The following is a 17,012-nucleotide window of genomic DNA, read 5'->3' as shown; positions in this document are numbered from 1 at the left end:
ATGCCTGATATTCCAAAGGGTCCTGCAGTAGGTTATTATCCCTTCCCAAGTGGTGGAAGTACAGGTCGATATACAGGGTGAATACATCGCATGGGATCGCGGTCATGCCAAGCACATAGTGACTGTGGTTCTACTTCAATCGTGCATATGACTTGCTAAACCCACTGTTACGGGTGGGGCATGGGTCTCGTATAGACATCGGTCATAATTTTTATTTTGTGTAGGGATCTGACCTATATTGATACGGTTATTTCAAAAACTTATCCACCATTCTTTCCAAGTTGGAGTTGTCACCGAGATGGTGAGGTTGTAACTGCCTGGAAGTAATACTTGGCTGGTTCTAGATCTAAAGGAAACTAAAGAATTTGACTAAGAAATCCCCACAGACGGCGCCAAATTGTTTGATCAAAAAGTGTTAAGCCTTTTAGTTAAACCAATTAATGATAAAATAGAGGGCAAATCTTAGCCAAACATAATCGGCTTTATATCTAAGCATAATGGGTACTAAAATCAAAGAGACCGAGTTTATACAACATTTCTTAGAATGATTGAAAGGCACTAAATGTAAATAATAAGCTTACATCTTCAAGGTACTGTTCCATATTTTTAAAAGCAAAGAAGATAAGGAAGGAATCTCGTTGATAACTATGAGATCTAGCTTTGTCGATTCAACAATGGAGATTACAAAGGTTTGTAGCCCAAAATCTAGACTTCTTCCTTTGTTCCTTGGAAGTCTCTTCCGTATCTTACGTTTTTTCTCCTTATTCAAGATCCCCCCTCCCTTTCTGCTTTACCTTCCTTATATATATTGTCAATTTCTCCTTTTACCCAACGGTTCTTAACCTACGTGCCCTCTCATGATTGCACTTCTCCTCACTCGCCCTAGTATTATGTCCTGCTGTGTAAGCCTTCTGATGGCTCGATCTCGGCAGTGGCCAGATACTCGTCGCCATTACGTCTCGTGGGCACGACCATGGCTTGGTCGACCCCTTACCATTCCCTTTAATGATAACCATCTGGTGGTCGGATTTCGACCCATACAGTAACTAAAGGCTACCGAACAGGTATATAGTTATGTTACTCCTAATACATGAATAACTTACCCTGTACCCTGCTACCAAACAAATCCTAGAGGTTTTGAAAGGACAATTATGTCTTCGTACATGCTTATCTATGTATTAGAAGTTAGAACTCATGGTATTGCTAATGTTATGGTTTGCTATGTATAAAGAATAATACTGAATATGGTGTATAACTAATAAGCGAGTACTAGCTATACATAGGTTATATTGAAAAACACTAGCAAACAAGGGATTAATAATACCAAAACTAATACATCTATTATTTTTCCTAATACATCCTACCAAGTGACCCGTCAGTGTCGTATATTAAGTTTCGTATATTAAGTTCCGTAATTTTCTTGCTCTTGTTATAGAAACCACACATATTCTATAAGCTCTCATGATTAATTTTTACACCTTATCAATAGTTTAAAAAATGACAAATTTTGAAATTTAAATGAGTAAGGCACATTTTTTCTACATCAATTAAATGTTTACCTTTTGCACTTTCTCAAAACAGTTTTCACTTTCTTTACTAGATGAGACCTCCTAGGTGTACTTTGACTCTTCTTAGTACAAAGTTATTTCTCCTTTTTAATTCCTTTAGTGATATAACTTAAAATCTTAAAACCATTAAAGTGAATTAAGCTCTTGCTTATCCAAAACGAGCAACAAAAACAACAATATTAATTGAAGGAAAAAGAAAAAAGAAAGAAGGGACGAGGATGTAAAAGTAATTTTACAAAACCGAAAGTTTGGCAATACGTTACAATGTTGCTATCAGATATGTACTGTTTAACATATTGCACCCTCCCCCATGCAGAGATGAGAGAACAGTATGATATACCAATAAAATTCTCAAACGTCATATATATAGACAAACCACTAATAACTGCCTATGAATTCTTCAGCTAACAATCTCCCTGTAGTCACCTCCCACTTCCCACTTTGGTCAATTAATTTGTATCGACGGAGAAACAAAATGGAAAGGAAGCCTAGTCTTGTAATACTACTCCATCTTATTCTATTAATGGTTCTTCTTGTTTCAACCCATGTAAGTTCCTATTCCTCTTTTTTTTTTTTTTATCAATTCCTTTTGGTTACTAATGACGACAAAAATGAGTTTAAAAGAAGTGACATATGGACGGTGAGAATTCATATAGCCGATCTTAATTTATTTGAGATTGAGACGTAGTAATAGTAGCAGTTCTGATTGTTGGCGACATTACATGCCTTACATTAATGTTTTGCAGGCAAGTATAGCAGAGCCTCCAGCACCTCAGGCTCAACCTCCCAATACTTTTCTTATGGTAAGAATTGTTAGGAGAAAGAGGCATCAACAGCAATTTGAATTCTACACTTCTTTTTTCATCCTAATTAAGTCGCTAACCCTTGCGTCTTTAATTGTTTTTCTAGTATGGTATCACTCCTGGTAGCCTCCATCCTCAAGGTATGAGAATTCTGGTGCTCGGCTAATTTAGAGTTTAAATTATATGTATTGACGAAATAAAAAATATTTACACAATTAGTTCATTTATTAGAAATGCTCAACCCATTGAATTTTCGGCGAGTTTTAAACATCTGGGTCATTTTCTACTCCCCTAAGATGAAGTAAGTGGTTAGAGATGACTGAGGCAATTTTTTTCGTGTCTGTATAAATTTGCAGAGTGTGGAGCGAGGTGCATATACAGATGTTCAAAGACAGCATTCAAGAAACCATGCATGTTTTTCTGTCAAAAATGCTGTGCGAAGTGCCTTTGTGTGCCTCCAGGAACCTATGGAAACAAGCAATTTTGCCCTTGCTACAATAACTGGAAGACCAAGAGAGGAGGCCCTAAATGTCCTTAATTAATTTTCCTCCTAATTAAGTTCCTAAATGGATGTGTGCATTCCTTAATGTAGTCATAAATTCTGTTAGCCCAACATATGATTGAAAGTCATTATCGAAATGAAATTGGTTCATAGATGAATTCAGCATTTAAACTTTGTGGATTCAACCTATGTTCTCTATGTTTACCTATATTCTCTATGTTTTTTAATTTTTAATAAATATCTAGGTTTCTCTTACAAATTATGTAGATTGCTCACTCTCACCCCATTATTAGTGCCTTCAATTAAGGGATTCAATTACATCCTTTCCTTTTTTTCCCTCTCCTCTTCTCTCTCCTTTTTTTTTTACATCAAAATCCCTTAATCTATGCCCATAATCTCCATCTTCTCTCTGTAGACAATAAATTTGCGTCGAGAAAATAAAATCAAGACCAAAAATATTGCAACTATCGTAGTATTCTATTTCAAATATGTGAGTGTACAATCTCTATGAATCCTCTGATTCTTCTTTCCAATAGTAAACAAATTCAAGGGCCTCTGAGCTTGATCTTGAATATGTAGTTGTTGCTACGATTGATGATCTCGAATTCAACTAGCACGAACTTTGATTTGAACTCGTACTCCTTGAATCTTGATTTGTTCTTCGTTCTTGAGCTTGAACTTGATTTCTTGAACTTAAGACTTGTAGAGAAATTTGCGGCGTTTGATCCACGAGCTCTCTCTTGCTTTTTGTTATAACTTCTGGTGTCTTTTCTGGGTTCTGAAGACCCCTATTTATAGTTGTGGGAGGGAATAGTTATGATAAGAACAAACTCTTTCCGACCAATCAAATTGAAGTGTGACAAGGCCGCATTTGATTGGCCAAAACATGTCACTTGCACACGTGGCACGGTTTTATTGGCCTTTTAATGTGACTTGGCATGCCTTGTCATTTTGACACATGGCATGATCCTATTGGCTCTTCCGTTTGACTTGCCGTGCCACGTCATTTCACGCGTGGCACCAAACTGGGCCTCTAGGAAGATGACATCTTGGGCCTAATGAAGTGGGCTCATCATTAGTAACCCAATTATATTGGACTTAATTATATAATTAATTCAATTATATTAGTCTATATATTTATTTGGACTAGTATATTTAAAATATAATCCGAATTATTTATTGAATTTAAATTAAATAAATTTTACATGCCTACACCGACAGCTTTATATCATTAAATCATCAATTGCATCGTTCTTTTGCTGGGAGACTGGACAACACTGAAAATGAAGAAATATTCAGGAATTGTATGATAATTGTATGATAGTTGTATCATAATTGTATTTGAATTGTATCGGATACATCAATGCTTAAAACATAATTATATCATATTTGTATCACAATTGTATCTATATGGTATATTAATATCCAAAATAATACACGCACAATACTAATAAAACAATATATAATTATCATATATTTGTGATACAAACTGTGAAATTCGTCACGAACTCACAATTGCTCGATCGTAACAATATACAATGAATATACAATTATCATACATTAGTAATACAATTCCTTCAACAATTATGATACATATACATTTATAATACAATCGCGATACATTTCTGAAAAATTGTGATACAATTATGATCTTCATCTTTTTCAAGTTTCATTCACAACTCTATATTAAAAATCTATTATAATTGTATTAGTACTGTATCAAGTATTGTTTTGGTTTGAAGTATCATATACAAGTCACATACAATAAAAATTTAGAAAGAAATAAAACAAAATGCAAAACTTACCCACAACTTGATTCTAAAGCAATATTCCGAATTTTGTCTGCATTATATCAATAAGAAAGAGATATTTTGGGTGATTAGTAAGAGAGAGGAAAATTGGGTTTGAAAAGCTTTGGAAAAGGAAAAGAATCGATAATTTTGGGGGGATAACAGTGACCAGAAGGTCACGGGTTCTAGCCGTGGCGTAGCTGCCATGTGACCAGGAGGTCACGAGTTCGAGCAGTGAAAACAGTCTCTTGCAGAAATGTAGGGTAAGGCTGCATACGATAGACTCTTGCGTCCGGCCCTTCCCCGGACCCCACACATAACGAGAGCTTAGTGCACCGGGCTGCCCTTTTTAACAGTGGTTATAAACAATTAAGAGAAATTTTGGGTGATTTTTAAGAAAGAGAGAAAATATTTTTGAAATCCCTTGGAAAAGGAATAGAATCTTAAATGTAGGGGTTATTGAAAATGGGGGGTGGGTATCATGTAACTGATAGGCTAAATTTAAGGGATCTTGAATTTTCTTCTTTTTATGGTTTTGTATATAACTTGTAAATATAGATATACAAAGTAATTAATAAGGAACCTAAATAAAAGAGGTAAATAGATTTTTATTATAGTATAGCTAGATAAAAATCCCTTAATATTTTTTAGCATTAAACTCATTATATTTGTAAAGTAACCTTGTTCATATCTACTCTTTGTTGTAACTATAGTGAACTCTTATACATAAATTTATGTTCTGTTTTGAATAAAATGATGGTGGATCCGCCGCTGCCACTACTAGGTTACTACTCCCTCCGGTCCACAATAAGTGATTAATTTGCTTTTTCACTACAAAAAAAAAAACTGGAATTAGCTACGAATATCGTCGCTAATCTGTCGCTAAAGCGCTCGTAGCTAGAAGAATTTCATGATAATCCGTTGCTAATCCGTCGCTAAATGAGATTAGCGACGGATTTTTCTATTTAGCTACAGAGTTTGTCCATCGCTAAAACCTGATTTTTTAGTAGTGTTTTATTTTGGTCCAAAATAAGTGTCCATATATATATCCAAGAAAAAATTCAATTTGATTTTCCAAAATTACTCTTATGTACGTATCCCTAAAAAGTTATTTACTCCTCACATTTGAAAAGAGAAGTAAGTGCTACTATAACTATGGTGCAACATTTAATGAAGGGTAGTTTAGTCACACTAATTATTTTCTTCTAGAATTTAGTATTTCCTTAATGAGTGTGCTCAAAGCAAATTGGTCACTTATTGTGGACCGAAGGAAGTATTTTATTCATTTTGTTTTGAACGTTATTAAGATTGCTGCATAAGATTAATTTTTCATTTTGGGTTGTCCTGTATCGTTTGACCGACAATTATCTTTCTTTGAGTTTCAAGATGTTGAGGCTGCCAAGTTCAAAAATAATTTGGACTAAAAATATTTTAAGTGCACATCAAATAAATGGTATCAAGTTCAAGGAGGTGCTGAGGCTTTAACTGTTGAAGTGCTAAAATGATAGCTGTGTACAGTGAGAAGCTGAGAAGCTGAGACAGAGTATTGAGTGACAGGCAGTCACTTTAGCATAGTTTTAATTAGAGGTTAGAAGTTAGTTATAACAGAATTAGTGTTGGAGTTAGTACTAATTAAGTGAGCTGGTTTGGAGTGTATATATACGTGTATGTATCTGTAAGGATCAATTGTTGTAATTGATTTTTTTCTCTCTCAATATAGAGAAAATGCAACTGTCCAGAAGCTTCTCTCCATAGCTTTCATCTTCGTTCTTAGCTGAGCTCGACATCACTCAGTAATGGTGGATTTAACATGGTATCAACTGAAAAGAATCGATCGAAGTTGTGAGTCTCTGGTTTTAAGAGTTGTTCTGTGAAATCGTTGAGAGAATTTTCAATTGTTCTTTGCCTATTCTCAAATCCCCAATCTCTGAGTAAATTGACAGTGGCTGAATTGAATATTGACAATCCGCGACATCTGTTGTATCTAGAACCTTCAGATGCGCAGGTAAATGTAATAATTTCAGTCCGATTGATTGGGAGCGAGAATTATTCGGTCTGGAGCAGAGCAACGAAGATCGCATTGAAAGCTAAACGAAAACTAGGGTTCACAAATGGTACACGCACTAAGGATCAATTCACTGATGATCTAGGCGAGGATTAGGAACGTGTCAATGCCACAGTTTTGAATTGGATTATGAACACTGTGTCGCCGGAATTAGTGAATCGGATAGTCTATGCCAGTAATGCTCATGAGGTTTGGACTGATTTACAGGATCGTTTTGACAAAATCAATGGATCAAGGATCTACAATCTTCATTGCGAAATTGCTACAGTTTCTCAAGGTACCTCCAGTATTTCTGCTTATCATTCTAGACTTAAACTGTTGTGGGATGCATATAGTGCTCTTATGCCAACTCTGCCTGTAACTTCTGAAATAAGAGAATTCATAACACACCTAGAACAACAGAAGCTTTTTCATTTTTGTAACGATCCAACCGGTCGTTTTGAGCTTTTGCACTTTGATCGCCAGTTCTCGGGCATGACTTGCCCCGTGTTATGTATTATGACTAATGTAGATCGTCGGTTTTAGTTTCAGAAAATTTGGAATGAATTTGAAAGAACAGTTTCAGTAGAAAGCCTTGAATTTGAAAGGTTTGACCAAGAGTTGACTTATTTGTATATGAGCTCGGATCGGAGTCTTTATGATGTGGTTAGCTTCATTGGATGATTTGTGACTTAGGAGTGTGATCGGAAGCGATTTTGGAGGTCCGGTGTAGAATTAGGCTTGAATTGGCGAAGTTAGTATTTTGACGAATTCCGGTTGATAGGTGAGATTTTGATCCGAGGGTCGGAATGGAATTCCGAGAGTTGCTGTAGCTTCGTTATGTCATTTGTGATGTGTGTGCAAAATTTCAGGTTATTCGGACGTCGTTTGGTCGGGTTTTTGATCGAAAGTGCATTTCGGAAGTTTTTGAAAAACTTAGGCTTGAACTCGATGTAATTTGATGGTTTTGGTGTTATTTGAGGTGTTTTAATGATTGGAACAAGTTCGGATGATGTTATGGGAGGTGTTGGTGCTTTTGGATGAGGTCCCGGGGGGCCTCGGGGTGATTTCGGATGGTTAACGGGAAGTTTTGAACTTGTGAAAAGGGAAAAGTGTGCTGCTTCTGGTATTTCCGCTTCTGCGGAATTTGGACCGCAGAAGCGAGGTCGCATGTGCGAAGGGGAGGCCGCAGAAGCGAGATTTGGACTTTAAGTGGACTTCCGCAGAAGCGGGAGGTTGACCGCAGAAGCGGTACCGCTAATGCGGAATTTGAGTCGCAGAAGCGGTTCCTGGGGGCCTTAGTGATTTCCGCAGAAGCGGAACTTTTGCCGCAGAAGCGGTGTCGCGGAAGCGGTTATTTAACCGCAGAAGCGGAAAAGGTCTGGGCAGAAGGGTTCTTTATAATCATTTTTGTTCTGCGGGGCTAAGTTAATTTTCACCATTTTTGAGCATTTTGAGAGCTACTTGGGAGCATTTGAAGGGGGATTCGAAGGAGATTGACTGGAGGTAAGTTTTATGAGTTAAAAAACACGATTATATTGTGGAATTATCCTTGAAATTCTTGAGAATTTAGCTAAATTGAAAGAAACTAGGGCTTGGGATTTTAAGATTTTAAATTGGAATTTGAGGGGCCATTTGTGGTCCGAATTGAGAGTTTTTGGTATGTATAGACTCGTGGCGAGATAAGGAATCCGATGATGTTAATTTCCTGATTTTTTGAGAAGTGGGCCCGGGGCTCGGGTTTTGCCAATTTCGTGAATTTCGATATTTTTCGGGTCTTTTCGATTGGGTTATGTTCCCTTAGCCTATTGTAACGTATTCGTTGTGGTTTTGACCAGATTCGACGCGCGAGGAGGCCGATTTGAGAGGCAAGGGCATAGCGAGCTAGATTTGGCCGGCGTGAGATAAGTAATGATTGTAAATACTGTCCTGAGGGTTTGAAACCCCGGATTACACATCGTTGTGTTACTTTGAGGTGACTTACACGCTAGATGACGAGCGTAGGGTAGAGCACTGCTGGGGATTGTGACCTAGTCCTTCCCGAACGATTATTTTAATGCGCACTTGATAGTTAATTGTTTGATACTATTATATCTTGGGCTGTATACCATGTTTGGGGCCTTGTGCCGACTTGTTGAGACCCTTAGGGGCATTTGTACTATCTTTTCTCATTCTACTTGTTTGAAAGCAAATACTTAGTCATGTTTTACCTGTTTATTACTCAAATCGGGCTTTATTGCTATATTCTTAAACATGTNCGACATATATATATATATATATATATATATATATATATATATATGGATCGGGCTGCACGTTGCAGCAATATTGCGCTTAGGCCATAAGGGGCCCCTCCCGGAGTCTGCACACCCCCAGTGAGCGTTGTCGACGAAATATATGGATCGGGCTGCACGCCGCAGCGATATATGGATTGGGCTGCTCGCCGCAGCGATATATGGATCGGGCTGCACGCCGCAGCGATATATGGATCGGACTGCACGCCGAAACGACTACTATATGGTACCTATCGAGCGTGAATGCTGAGTACGAGTTCTGATTGGTAAGAGTTGAGTCACGAGTGACAGAGAGGCTAGCCCGAGGGGCGATAATTATATACATGCATATGAGTGATGTTTGCCTGAGAGGCCTGTTTATGAACTTGTTGATTTCACTCCCCTTTTAAGGGAGTTTCTATCGATTTATCGACTGTTTTCACTCATCTTTAAAACAACCTTTATTTAAACTGGGGTTTATGAGATGTTCAGAAATTAATCACTGATTTGGCATTTGGTTATTTCCACCGAGATTTTCAAATTATGAAGTGTTTATGATTACTGTTTTGCCCGAGGGGCTGTTTTATGAACTATGCTTTGCCCGAGGGGCCGATTATGGCTTTAATCACTATTATTCTTTTAAATGGTATTGAACCCCTACTGAAACTGCTGGAAGGTATTTCAAAAATGATTTTTACTAAAAGTTGGATTTTAAAAGGGAAGGTTGACTCGTATTATGATTTGAAAGCCTGTTGTGTTTATTGAGCCTAACGTGAATGTGGATTCATTTTTTCCTACTGCTCAGTCTTTATTTACTTTTATTACTTACTGGGTTGGAGTACTCACTTTACTCCCTGCACTTCGCGTGCAGATGCAGGTATTTGTTTCTCCGAAAGCGGGTTTTGAGCTGATCAGAGGCTTAGTTATCGGAGTTTAGCGAGGTGACTGCCAGCGTTCGCAACACCACATTTCTTCCTTTTGTTTATCAGTCCTATTTTGTATATTTCAGACTTCGTAGTTGTACTCATACTTTAATAGATGCTCATGACTTGTGATACCCCGGTTTGGGCTGTGTTGGGATGGTTCTACTATTATTATCTATGTTTCCGCGAATTTATTATTATTAAATCATGCTTCATAATTGCTTAATGGTACTGCTTAAAAGAGGTGTTCTGTATTGGTCTAGCTGGCCTTGTCTTCACGAGAGGCGCCATCACGACCAGGTTCGGGAATTGGGTCGTGACAAGTTGGTATCAGAGCCTAGGTTACTAGGTCTCACGAGTCATGAGCAGGTTTAGTAGAGTCTCGCGGATCGGTACGGAGACGTTTGTATTTATCCTCAAGAGGCTGCAGAACCTTTAGGAAAACTTCATATTCTTGAATTCTTATCGTGCGTTCTTGATTCAGCTTGAAAAGTAACTCTTGAAAATTCCTTCCACGCGTTCGTATGCGCGCATGAGTGCTCAGTATCAGATGTGCCTTGATGGCTTGTGATTCCCTGATCGAGGGGTGAGATGTGCTCTCTATGAGTTGATGTTGGGCCAGTCTGGAGGACTTGAGGCCGGATCTTTGCCTATGGCTGTAGCACCGAGGCGCTGATTGTGTGAGAAAGTGTTTTGAACTTATATGTTCGGTATTGTCCCTATTAGTGGAAGTGACGGCTGGATAGCTACGTGATGGGTATGTTAGTGATGCGAGATGTATCTATATGACTTAGAAGTGACGAGGAAGGTCTGCTGGATGATAGAAGAACTATTAGGTGTTTGAATTCCATCGTGATTCGAGGTATAGCCCCGAGTTATGGGCGTGTGAAGAATCTTTTCATGTTTCCAGTCGAGAGTGAAGTAAATTTTATGTTGCGGTGCGAGTTCAGACTCAGGAAGACTAAGTGGCTGTGTAATGTGTATGGCGGTGGAAGGTATACAGAAATGTTATATTGAAGCGAAGCAGGTGGGTTATCTCCTGCGAAGTGTCCTGAAGTGGTGCGATCCTTATGGGTATAATAGGAGATATCATGAGCAAGTGAAAAGTACGTGATGAAATTTGGAATTTCGGGTCGCTTAAGAGAGTGGGCTTATCGGTTGCGGGAATGAATGCGAGAATTGCAGAAAAGTTACAGTACGGGATGATCTGTGTTTTCACAACTTATAAATGATTTGAGTTTAATCTCACTATGTTATTGTGGCATCAATAGAGTAAAAGTGTTATAAGTTATTGGGGGTATTTTGATCTATGGCTTCGAGCCAAGTGGGGGAGTTTGCTGTGAGTAGTTGATTGCATGGTTAGGTGCTATGCTGGTCCCAGTTTGAGGCGTGCGGGTGAATCAGTTATGACTTGTGGGAATTGAGACCGAGGATGTTGACGAAGGTTATATTATGCTTCATAAGGTAAGGGAATCACAGGATGTCTTAAGTTGTTGTTGGTAAAGAATTCTCAGTGCATAGAGCAGTAAGTTGCTTGGGTGTATTAGGATGAGGATTTCATTTTTGCGGTATCGGAGTGCCAATGGGGCACGGGTAACCTGGTTCTGTTCGTTAGGTCAGGTAAATTGCAGTTTGAGTGAGAGTGAATGACTTTCGAGAATGGTTCCAATGTGTTCAAGATTCTGCAGGAAACAATCGGGTATTTTGAAGTGGCATGCGTGGTTAGAAACCGTGTTTTCATTGGAAGAGGTTCAGATTTGTGGTATTTCTATGTTAATTATGGGGTTCTATGTATCAGTATAAAGTAAAGGTAACGGATTCGGATTTGCAGGAGGTTCTTCAGATTAAAGTATTCGGGAGCGTGATGTTTCTGGTAATATTTGAGAGAGTATTCAGCGGCGTATGGGTCCTAGACAGTGTGGTCTTGTGCTTGGGTCTCGTGTAGTGAGCCTGGGATTGAGAGATTGTGGTACTACAGCAAGAGGAAACATCAAGTTGAAAATGATTCGGAAGGAAATTAGATAGGTGGGATGGTTTGATAGTAGACCGAATCGGTATGGTAAGGATATGATCAATTCTTTGTATGTGTTCGAGGTAATGGGTTCTTACAGGTATTTTGCAACAATGCTCATGGGCTTTGATGGTTTGCTTAGCTCGGTCTAGTTAGAAGGATTCCATCCTAGCAGTTTAATTTGTGCAAACGGAATTGGGAGAGTTCTTGTTGATTTCTACCGTGGCTGGAGCGGTGCATTTTCTACGAATTTGAGAGGTATGGGATGTGTAATGATTTTCTTCTAGATGGGGTCAATGGAAGTTCTTGGCTAAATGAGTGCGTAGATGTCTGTGGCTTGGAAAGGAGATAAATGTATTCCTGTTACCCTTGGATGGGTGGTATATGTGGTATGTTGTGGAGGATCGAGATTTGCGTGTATGAGGTTTCAGTTCAGTTCTGAAAGGAAGTTCTTAACACTCTTAGGTAACGGGTATCCTCAGATGATTAAGGAAATGGTATTGTTATTTGGAAGTGATTTGACGAGAGTATAGGTCTCAGAAAAGGGATAATGTGATTAAGTTGATAGCACTTCGGTAGTATTGCGGCACCTTCTTTTAGATCGACTAGTGATATTCAGGTTTGTTTGGGGGCACAGGGAAGTTTGAAAGTATCTAACATGGAATGATTGGGTATTAGAGGTGTGGCATATATTTGGACGGCGTATCGGTTGTGTCCTATCGGGTTGCGTGGTATATGCTATTTGTTTTCACTATGGGTGTAATGACTTGCTTTGGTTCCAGACATCAAATTGTGCGTGGTTGTCGATATTGAGCATGGTGACTTGAGGTACAACTCTTTCGTTTGGGTCATTTTCATGGTTTGAGGATATTCAGACCGTTTCTTATTGGTGCGCGAATTATGTAAATCGTGGCTTGGGCCTGTATTGATATGTCATGTCACCAGAGAGGTGCGTTGGATTCGAGGTGATCGTTGGGGTCATTAATGAATACGAACGGATTTGATTTCAGCTTGTTGGAAGGATAATATCGAGGTTCGGCTCGGAAATCTGCTGTGGCATTAGCCAAAAAGGAAGTGACTCCATGAATGGTTGACCTGAGAGATGGTTACGATTTATTGCTTGTTTCATTTATCATTAGCAGTATATTGAAGTGTTGGAATAAGACCTCAGTTGATAAGAGGTTTTCTACCGGTATTCGGGTGTTGCGTGCAGCTGCTGTGAATAGAAGTTATTGTTTCGAGTGTTTGAGTTAGGTGGTACATCATATGATTGCACCTGAGGTTGCAGGTATGGGTTATTTCAGCCGGATCGGGCTTATTATGAATAAAGACGTGAGGTTATGATCTTATGTATGAATTCGGAAAGTGGAATATGGTTCTATGATTTATAGGCTGGACTGGATTGTGTAATTATAGTTAAAATGTGTTGTCGGACCTATGTGAGATAGGGTGACGTGGGATCACCCCCGGGTATATGCTTGGTAAGGTTATTCAGCGGTTGGTTGGCTTTTAGAACAGCTCTGGGAACGTTCGAGGACGAACGTGTGTTTAAGTGGGGGAGGATGTAACGACCCAACCGGTCGTTTTGAGCTTTTGCACTTTGATCGCCAGTTCTCGGGCATGACTTGCCCCGTGTTATGTATTATGACTAATGTAGATCGTTGGTTTTAGTTTCAGGAAAATTTGAAATGAATTTGAAAGAACAGTTTTAGTAGAAAGCCTTGAATTTGAAAGATTTGACCAAGAGTTGACTTATTTGTATATGAGCTCGGATCGGAGTCTTTATGATGTGTTAGCTTCATTGGATGATTTGTGACTTAGGAGTGTGATCGGAAGCGATTTTGGAGGTCCGGTGTAGAATTAGGCTTGAATTGGCGAAGTTAGTATTTTGGCGAATTCCGGTTGATAGGTGAGATTTTGATCCGAGGGTCGGAATGGAATTCCGAGAGTTGCTGTAGCTTCGTTATGTCATTTGTGATGTGTGTGCAAAATTTCAGGTTATTCGGACGTCGTTTGGTCGGGTTTTTGATCGAAAGTGCATTTCGGAAGTTTTTGAAGAACTTAGGCTTGAACTCGATGTAATTTGATGGTTTTGGTGTTATTTGAGGTGTTTTAATGATTGGAACAAGTTCGAGTGATGTTATGGGAGGTGTTGGTGCTTTTGGATGAGGTCTCGGGGGGCCTCGGGGTGATTTCGGATGGTTAACGGGAAGTTTTGAACTTGTGAAAAGGGAAAAGTGTGCTGCTTCTGGTATTTCCGCTTCTGCGGAATTTGGACCGCAGAAGCGAGGTCGCATGTGCGAATGGGAGGCCGCAGAAGTGAGATTTGGACTTTAAGTGGACTTTCGCAGGAGCGGGAGGTTGACCGTAGAAGCGGTGCCGCTAATGCGGAATTTGAGTTGCAGAAGCGGTTCCTGGGGGCCTTAGTGATTTCCGTAGAAGCGGAACTTTTGCCGCAGAAGCGGTGTCGCGGAAGCGGTTATTTAACCGCAGAAGTGGTTATTTAATTTTCACCATTTTTGAGCATTTTGAGAGCTACTTGGGAGCATTTGAAGGGGGATTCGAAGGAGATTGACTGGAGGTAAGTTTTATGAGTTAAAAACACGATTATATTGTGGAATTATCCTTGAAATTCTTGAGAATTTAGCTAAATTGAAAGAAACTAGGGCTTGGGATTTTAAGATTTTAAATTGGAATTTGAGGGGCCATTTGTGGTTCGAATTGAGAGTTTTGGGTATGTATAGACTCGTGGCGAGAGAGGGAATCCGATGATGTTAATTTCCTGATTTTTCGAGAAGTGGCCCGGGGCTCGGGGTTTTGCCAATTTCGTGAATTTCGATATTTTTCGAGTCTTTTCGATTGGGTTATGTTCCCTTAGCCTATTGTAACGTATTCATTGTGGTTTTGACCACATTCGACGCGCGAGGAGGCCGATTTGAGAGGTAAGGGCATAGCGAGCTAGAGTTTGGCCGGCGTGAGGTAAGTAATGATTGTAAATACTGTCCTGAGGGTTTGAAACCCCGGATTACACATTGCTGTGTTACTTTGAGGTGACTTACACACTAGATGACGAGCGTGGGGTAGAGCACTGCTGGGGATTGTGACCTAGTCCATCCCGAACGATTATTTTAATGCGCACTTGATAGTTAATTGTTTGATACTATTATATCTTGGGTTGTATACCATGTTTGGGTCCTTGTGCCGACTTGTTGAGACCCTTAGGGGCATTTGTACTATCTTTTCTCATTCTACTTGTTTGAAAGCATATACTCAGTCATGTTTTACCTGTTTATTACTCAAATCGGGCTTTATCGCTATATTCTTAAACATGTGGAAACTATTTTGGGCTGAGCTCCCTGTTTTACTGATGGTCCGAGCGATCGTGAGATGATGACTGAGATAGACCGAGGGTCTGATTGCGAGATTGATGATTGAGATAGACTGAGAGTCTGATGGTGAGGTTAATGACTGAGAGAGGCCGAGGGCCTAGTTGTGAGGATTATATACCTATGGATCGGGCTGCACGCCGCAACAATGTATGTATGTATATATATATATATATATATATATATATATATATATATATATATATATATATATATATATATATCGGGCAGCATGCTGCAGCAATATTGTGCTTGGGCAGTAAAGGGCCCCTCCTGGAGTCTGCACACCCCCAGTGAGCGCCGTCGACGAAATATATGGATCGGGCTGCACGCCGCAGCTATATATGGATCGGGCTGCACGCCGCAGCGATATATGGATCGGGCTGCACGCCGCAGCGGCTACTATATGGTACCTATCGAGCGTGAATGCTGAGTACGAGTTCTGATTGGTAAAGTTGAGTCACGAGTGACAGAGAGGCTAGCCCGAGGGGCGATAATTATATACATGCATATGAGTGATGTTTGCCTGAGAGGCCTGTTTATGAACTTGTTGATTTCACTCCCCTTTTAAGGGAGTTTCTATCAAATATGTTGATTTATCAACTGTTTTCACTCATCTTTATATAGAGCCTCTGTCGGAAAGTTAAACAAATGTTTTAAAACAACCTTTATTTAAACTGGGGTTTATGAGATGTTCAGAAATTAATCACTGATTTGGCATTTGGTTATTTCCACCGAGATTTTCAAGTTATGAAGTGTTTATGATTACTGTTTTTCCCGAGGGGCTGTTTTACGAACTATGCTTTGCCCGAGGGGCCGATTATGGCTTTAATCGCTATTATTCTTTTAAATGGTATTGAACCCCTACTGAAACTGCTGGAAGGTATTTCAAAAATGATTTTTACTAAAAGTTGGATTTTAAAAGCGAAGGTTGACTCGTATTATGATTTGAAAGCCTGTTGTGTTTATTGAGCCTAACGTGAATGTGGATTCATTGTTTCCTACTGCTCAGTCTTTATTTACTCTTATTACTTACTGGGTTGGAGTACTCACTTTACTCCCTGCACCTCGCGTGTAGATGCAGGTATTTGTTTCCCCGGAAGCGGGTTTTGAGCTGATCGGAGGCTTAGTTATCGGAGTTTAGGGAGGTGATTGCCAGCGTTCGCAGCACCACATTTCTTCCTTTTGTTTATCAGTCCTATTTTGTATATTTTCAGACTTCGTAGTTGTTTTCATACTTTAATAAATGCTCGTGACTTTCGACACCCCGGTTTGGGCTGTGCAGGGATGGTTCTACTATTATTATCTATGTTTCCGCGAATTTATTGTTATTAAATCATGCTTCATAATTGCTTAATGGTAAATAACTGCTTAAAAGAGGTGTTCTGTATTGGTCTGGCTGGCCTTGTCTTCACGAGAGGCGCCATCACGACCAGGTTCGGGAATTGGGTCGTGACAATTTTTTGATGGGATTAAATGATAGCTTTAGTGCCATTAGAAGTCAGATGCTACTCTTGTCCCCATCACCAAGTGTGACTTGTGCATATGCTATGCTAATTCATGAGGAAATCCAAAGGAAAGTCTGTATGACCAATAGACCTGTGAATGAGGTGAATGATTCTACTGCCTTAATGAGTTCAAGAGATAATCCACAGAAGTTCAAAAGGTATGGAAATATATACTATGAGTACTGTAGAACCAAAGGTCACACT

At 39.4% G+C, this 17,012-nt stretch overlaps 1 protein-coding gene across 1 annotated transcript; it reads left to right on the top strand.

Moving 5' to 3' along the window:
- Positions 1,931–3,081, top strand: LOC109236238 (protein GAST1-like). The gene is made up of 4 exons (XM_019402433.1): positions 1,931–2,115; positions 2,315–2,371; positions 2,478–2,511; positions 2,728–3,081. The coding sequence occupies exons 1-4, from the start codon at positions 1,960–1,962 to the stop codon at positions 2,907–2,909; spliced, it is 429 nt and encodes a 142-aa protein (XP_019257978.1). The 5' UTR covers positions 1,931–1,959; the 3' UTR covers positions 2,910–3,081.

Source organism: Nicotiana attenuata, chromosome 12, assembly GCF_001879085.1.
Source record: "Nicotiana attenuata strain UT chromosome 12, NIATTr2, whole genome shotgun sequence".
NCBI lineage: Eukaryota > Viridiplantae > Streptophyta > Magnoliopsida > Solanales > Solanaceae > Nicotiana > Nicotiana attenuata.
This window is presented reverse-complemented; position numbering and strand designations above follow the sequence as displayed.

What these genes read in the sequence shown, in the direction of transcription:
- LOC109236238 (XM_019402433.1), top strand. Translation starts at nt 1,960, where the DNA reads ATGAATTCTTCAGCTAACAATCTCCCTGTAGTCACCTCCCACTTCCCA. An exon ending in CTCCCAATACTTTTCTTATG is followed by an intron (nt 2,372 to 2,477) that starts GTAAGAATTGTT and finishes TTGTTTTTCTAG; the next exon opens with TATGGTATCACTCCTGGTAG. An exon ending in TGGTAGCCTCCATCCTCAAG is followed by an intron (nt 2,512 to 2,727) that starts GTATGAGAATTC and finishes ATAAATTTGCAG; the next exon opens with AGTGTGGAGCGAGGTGCATA.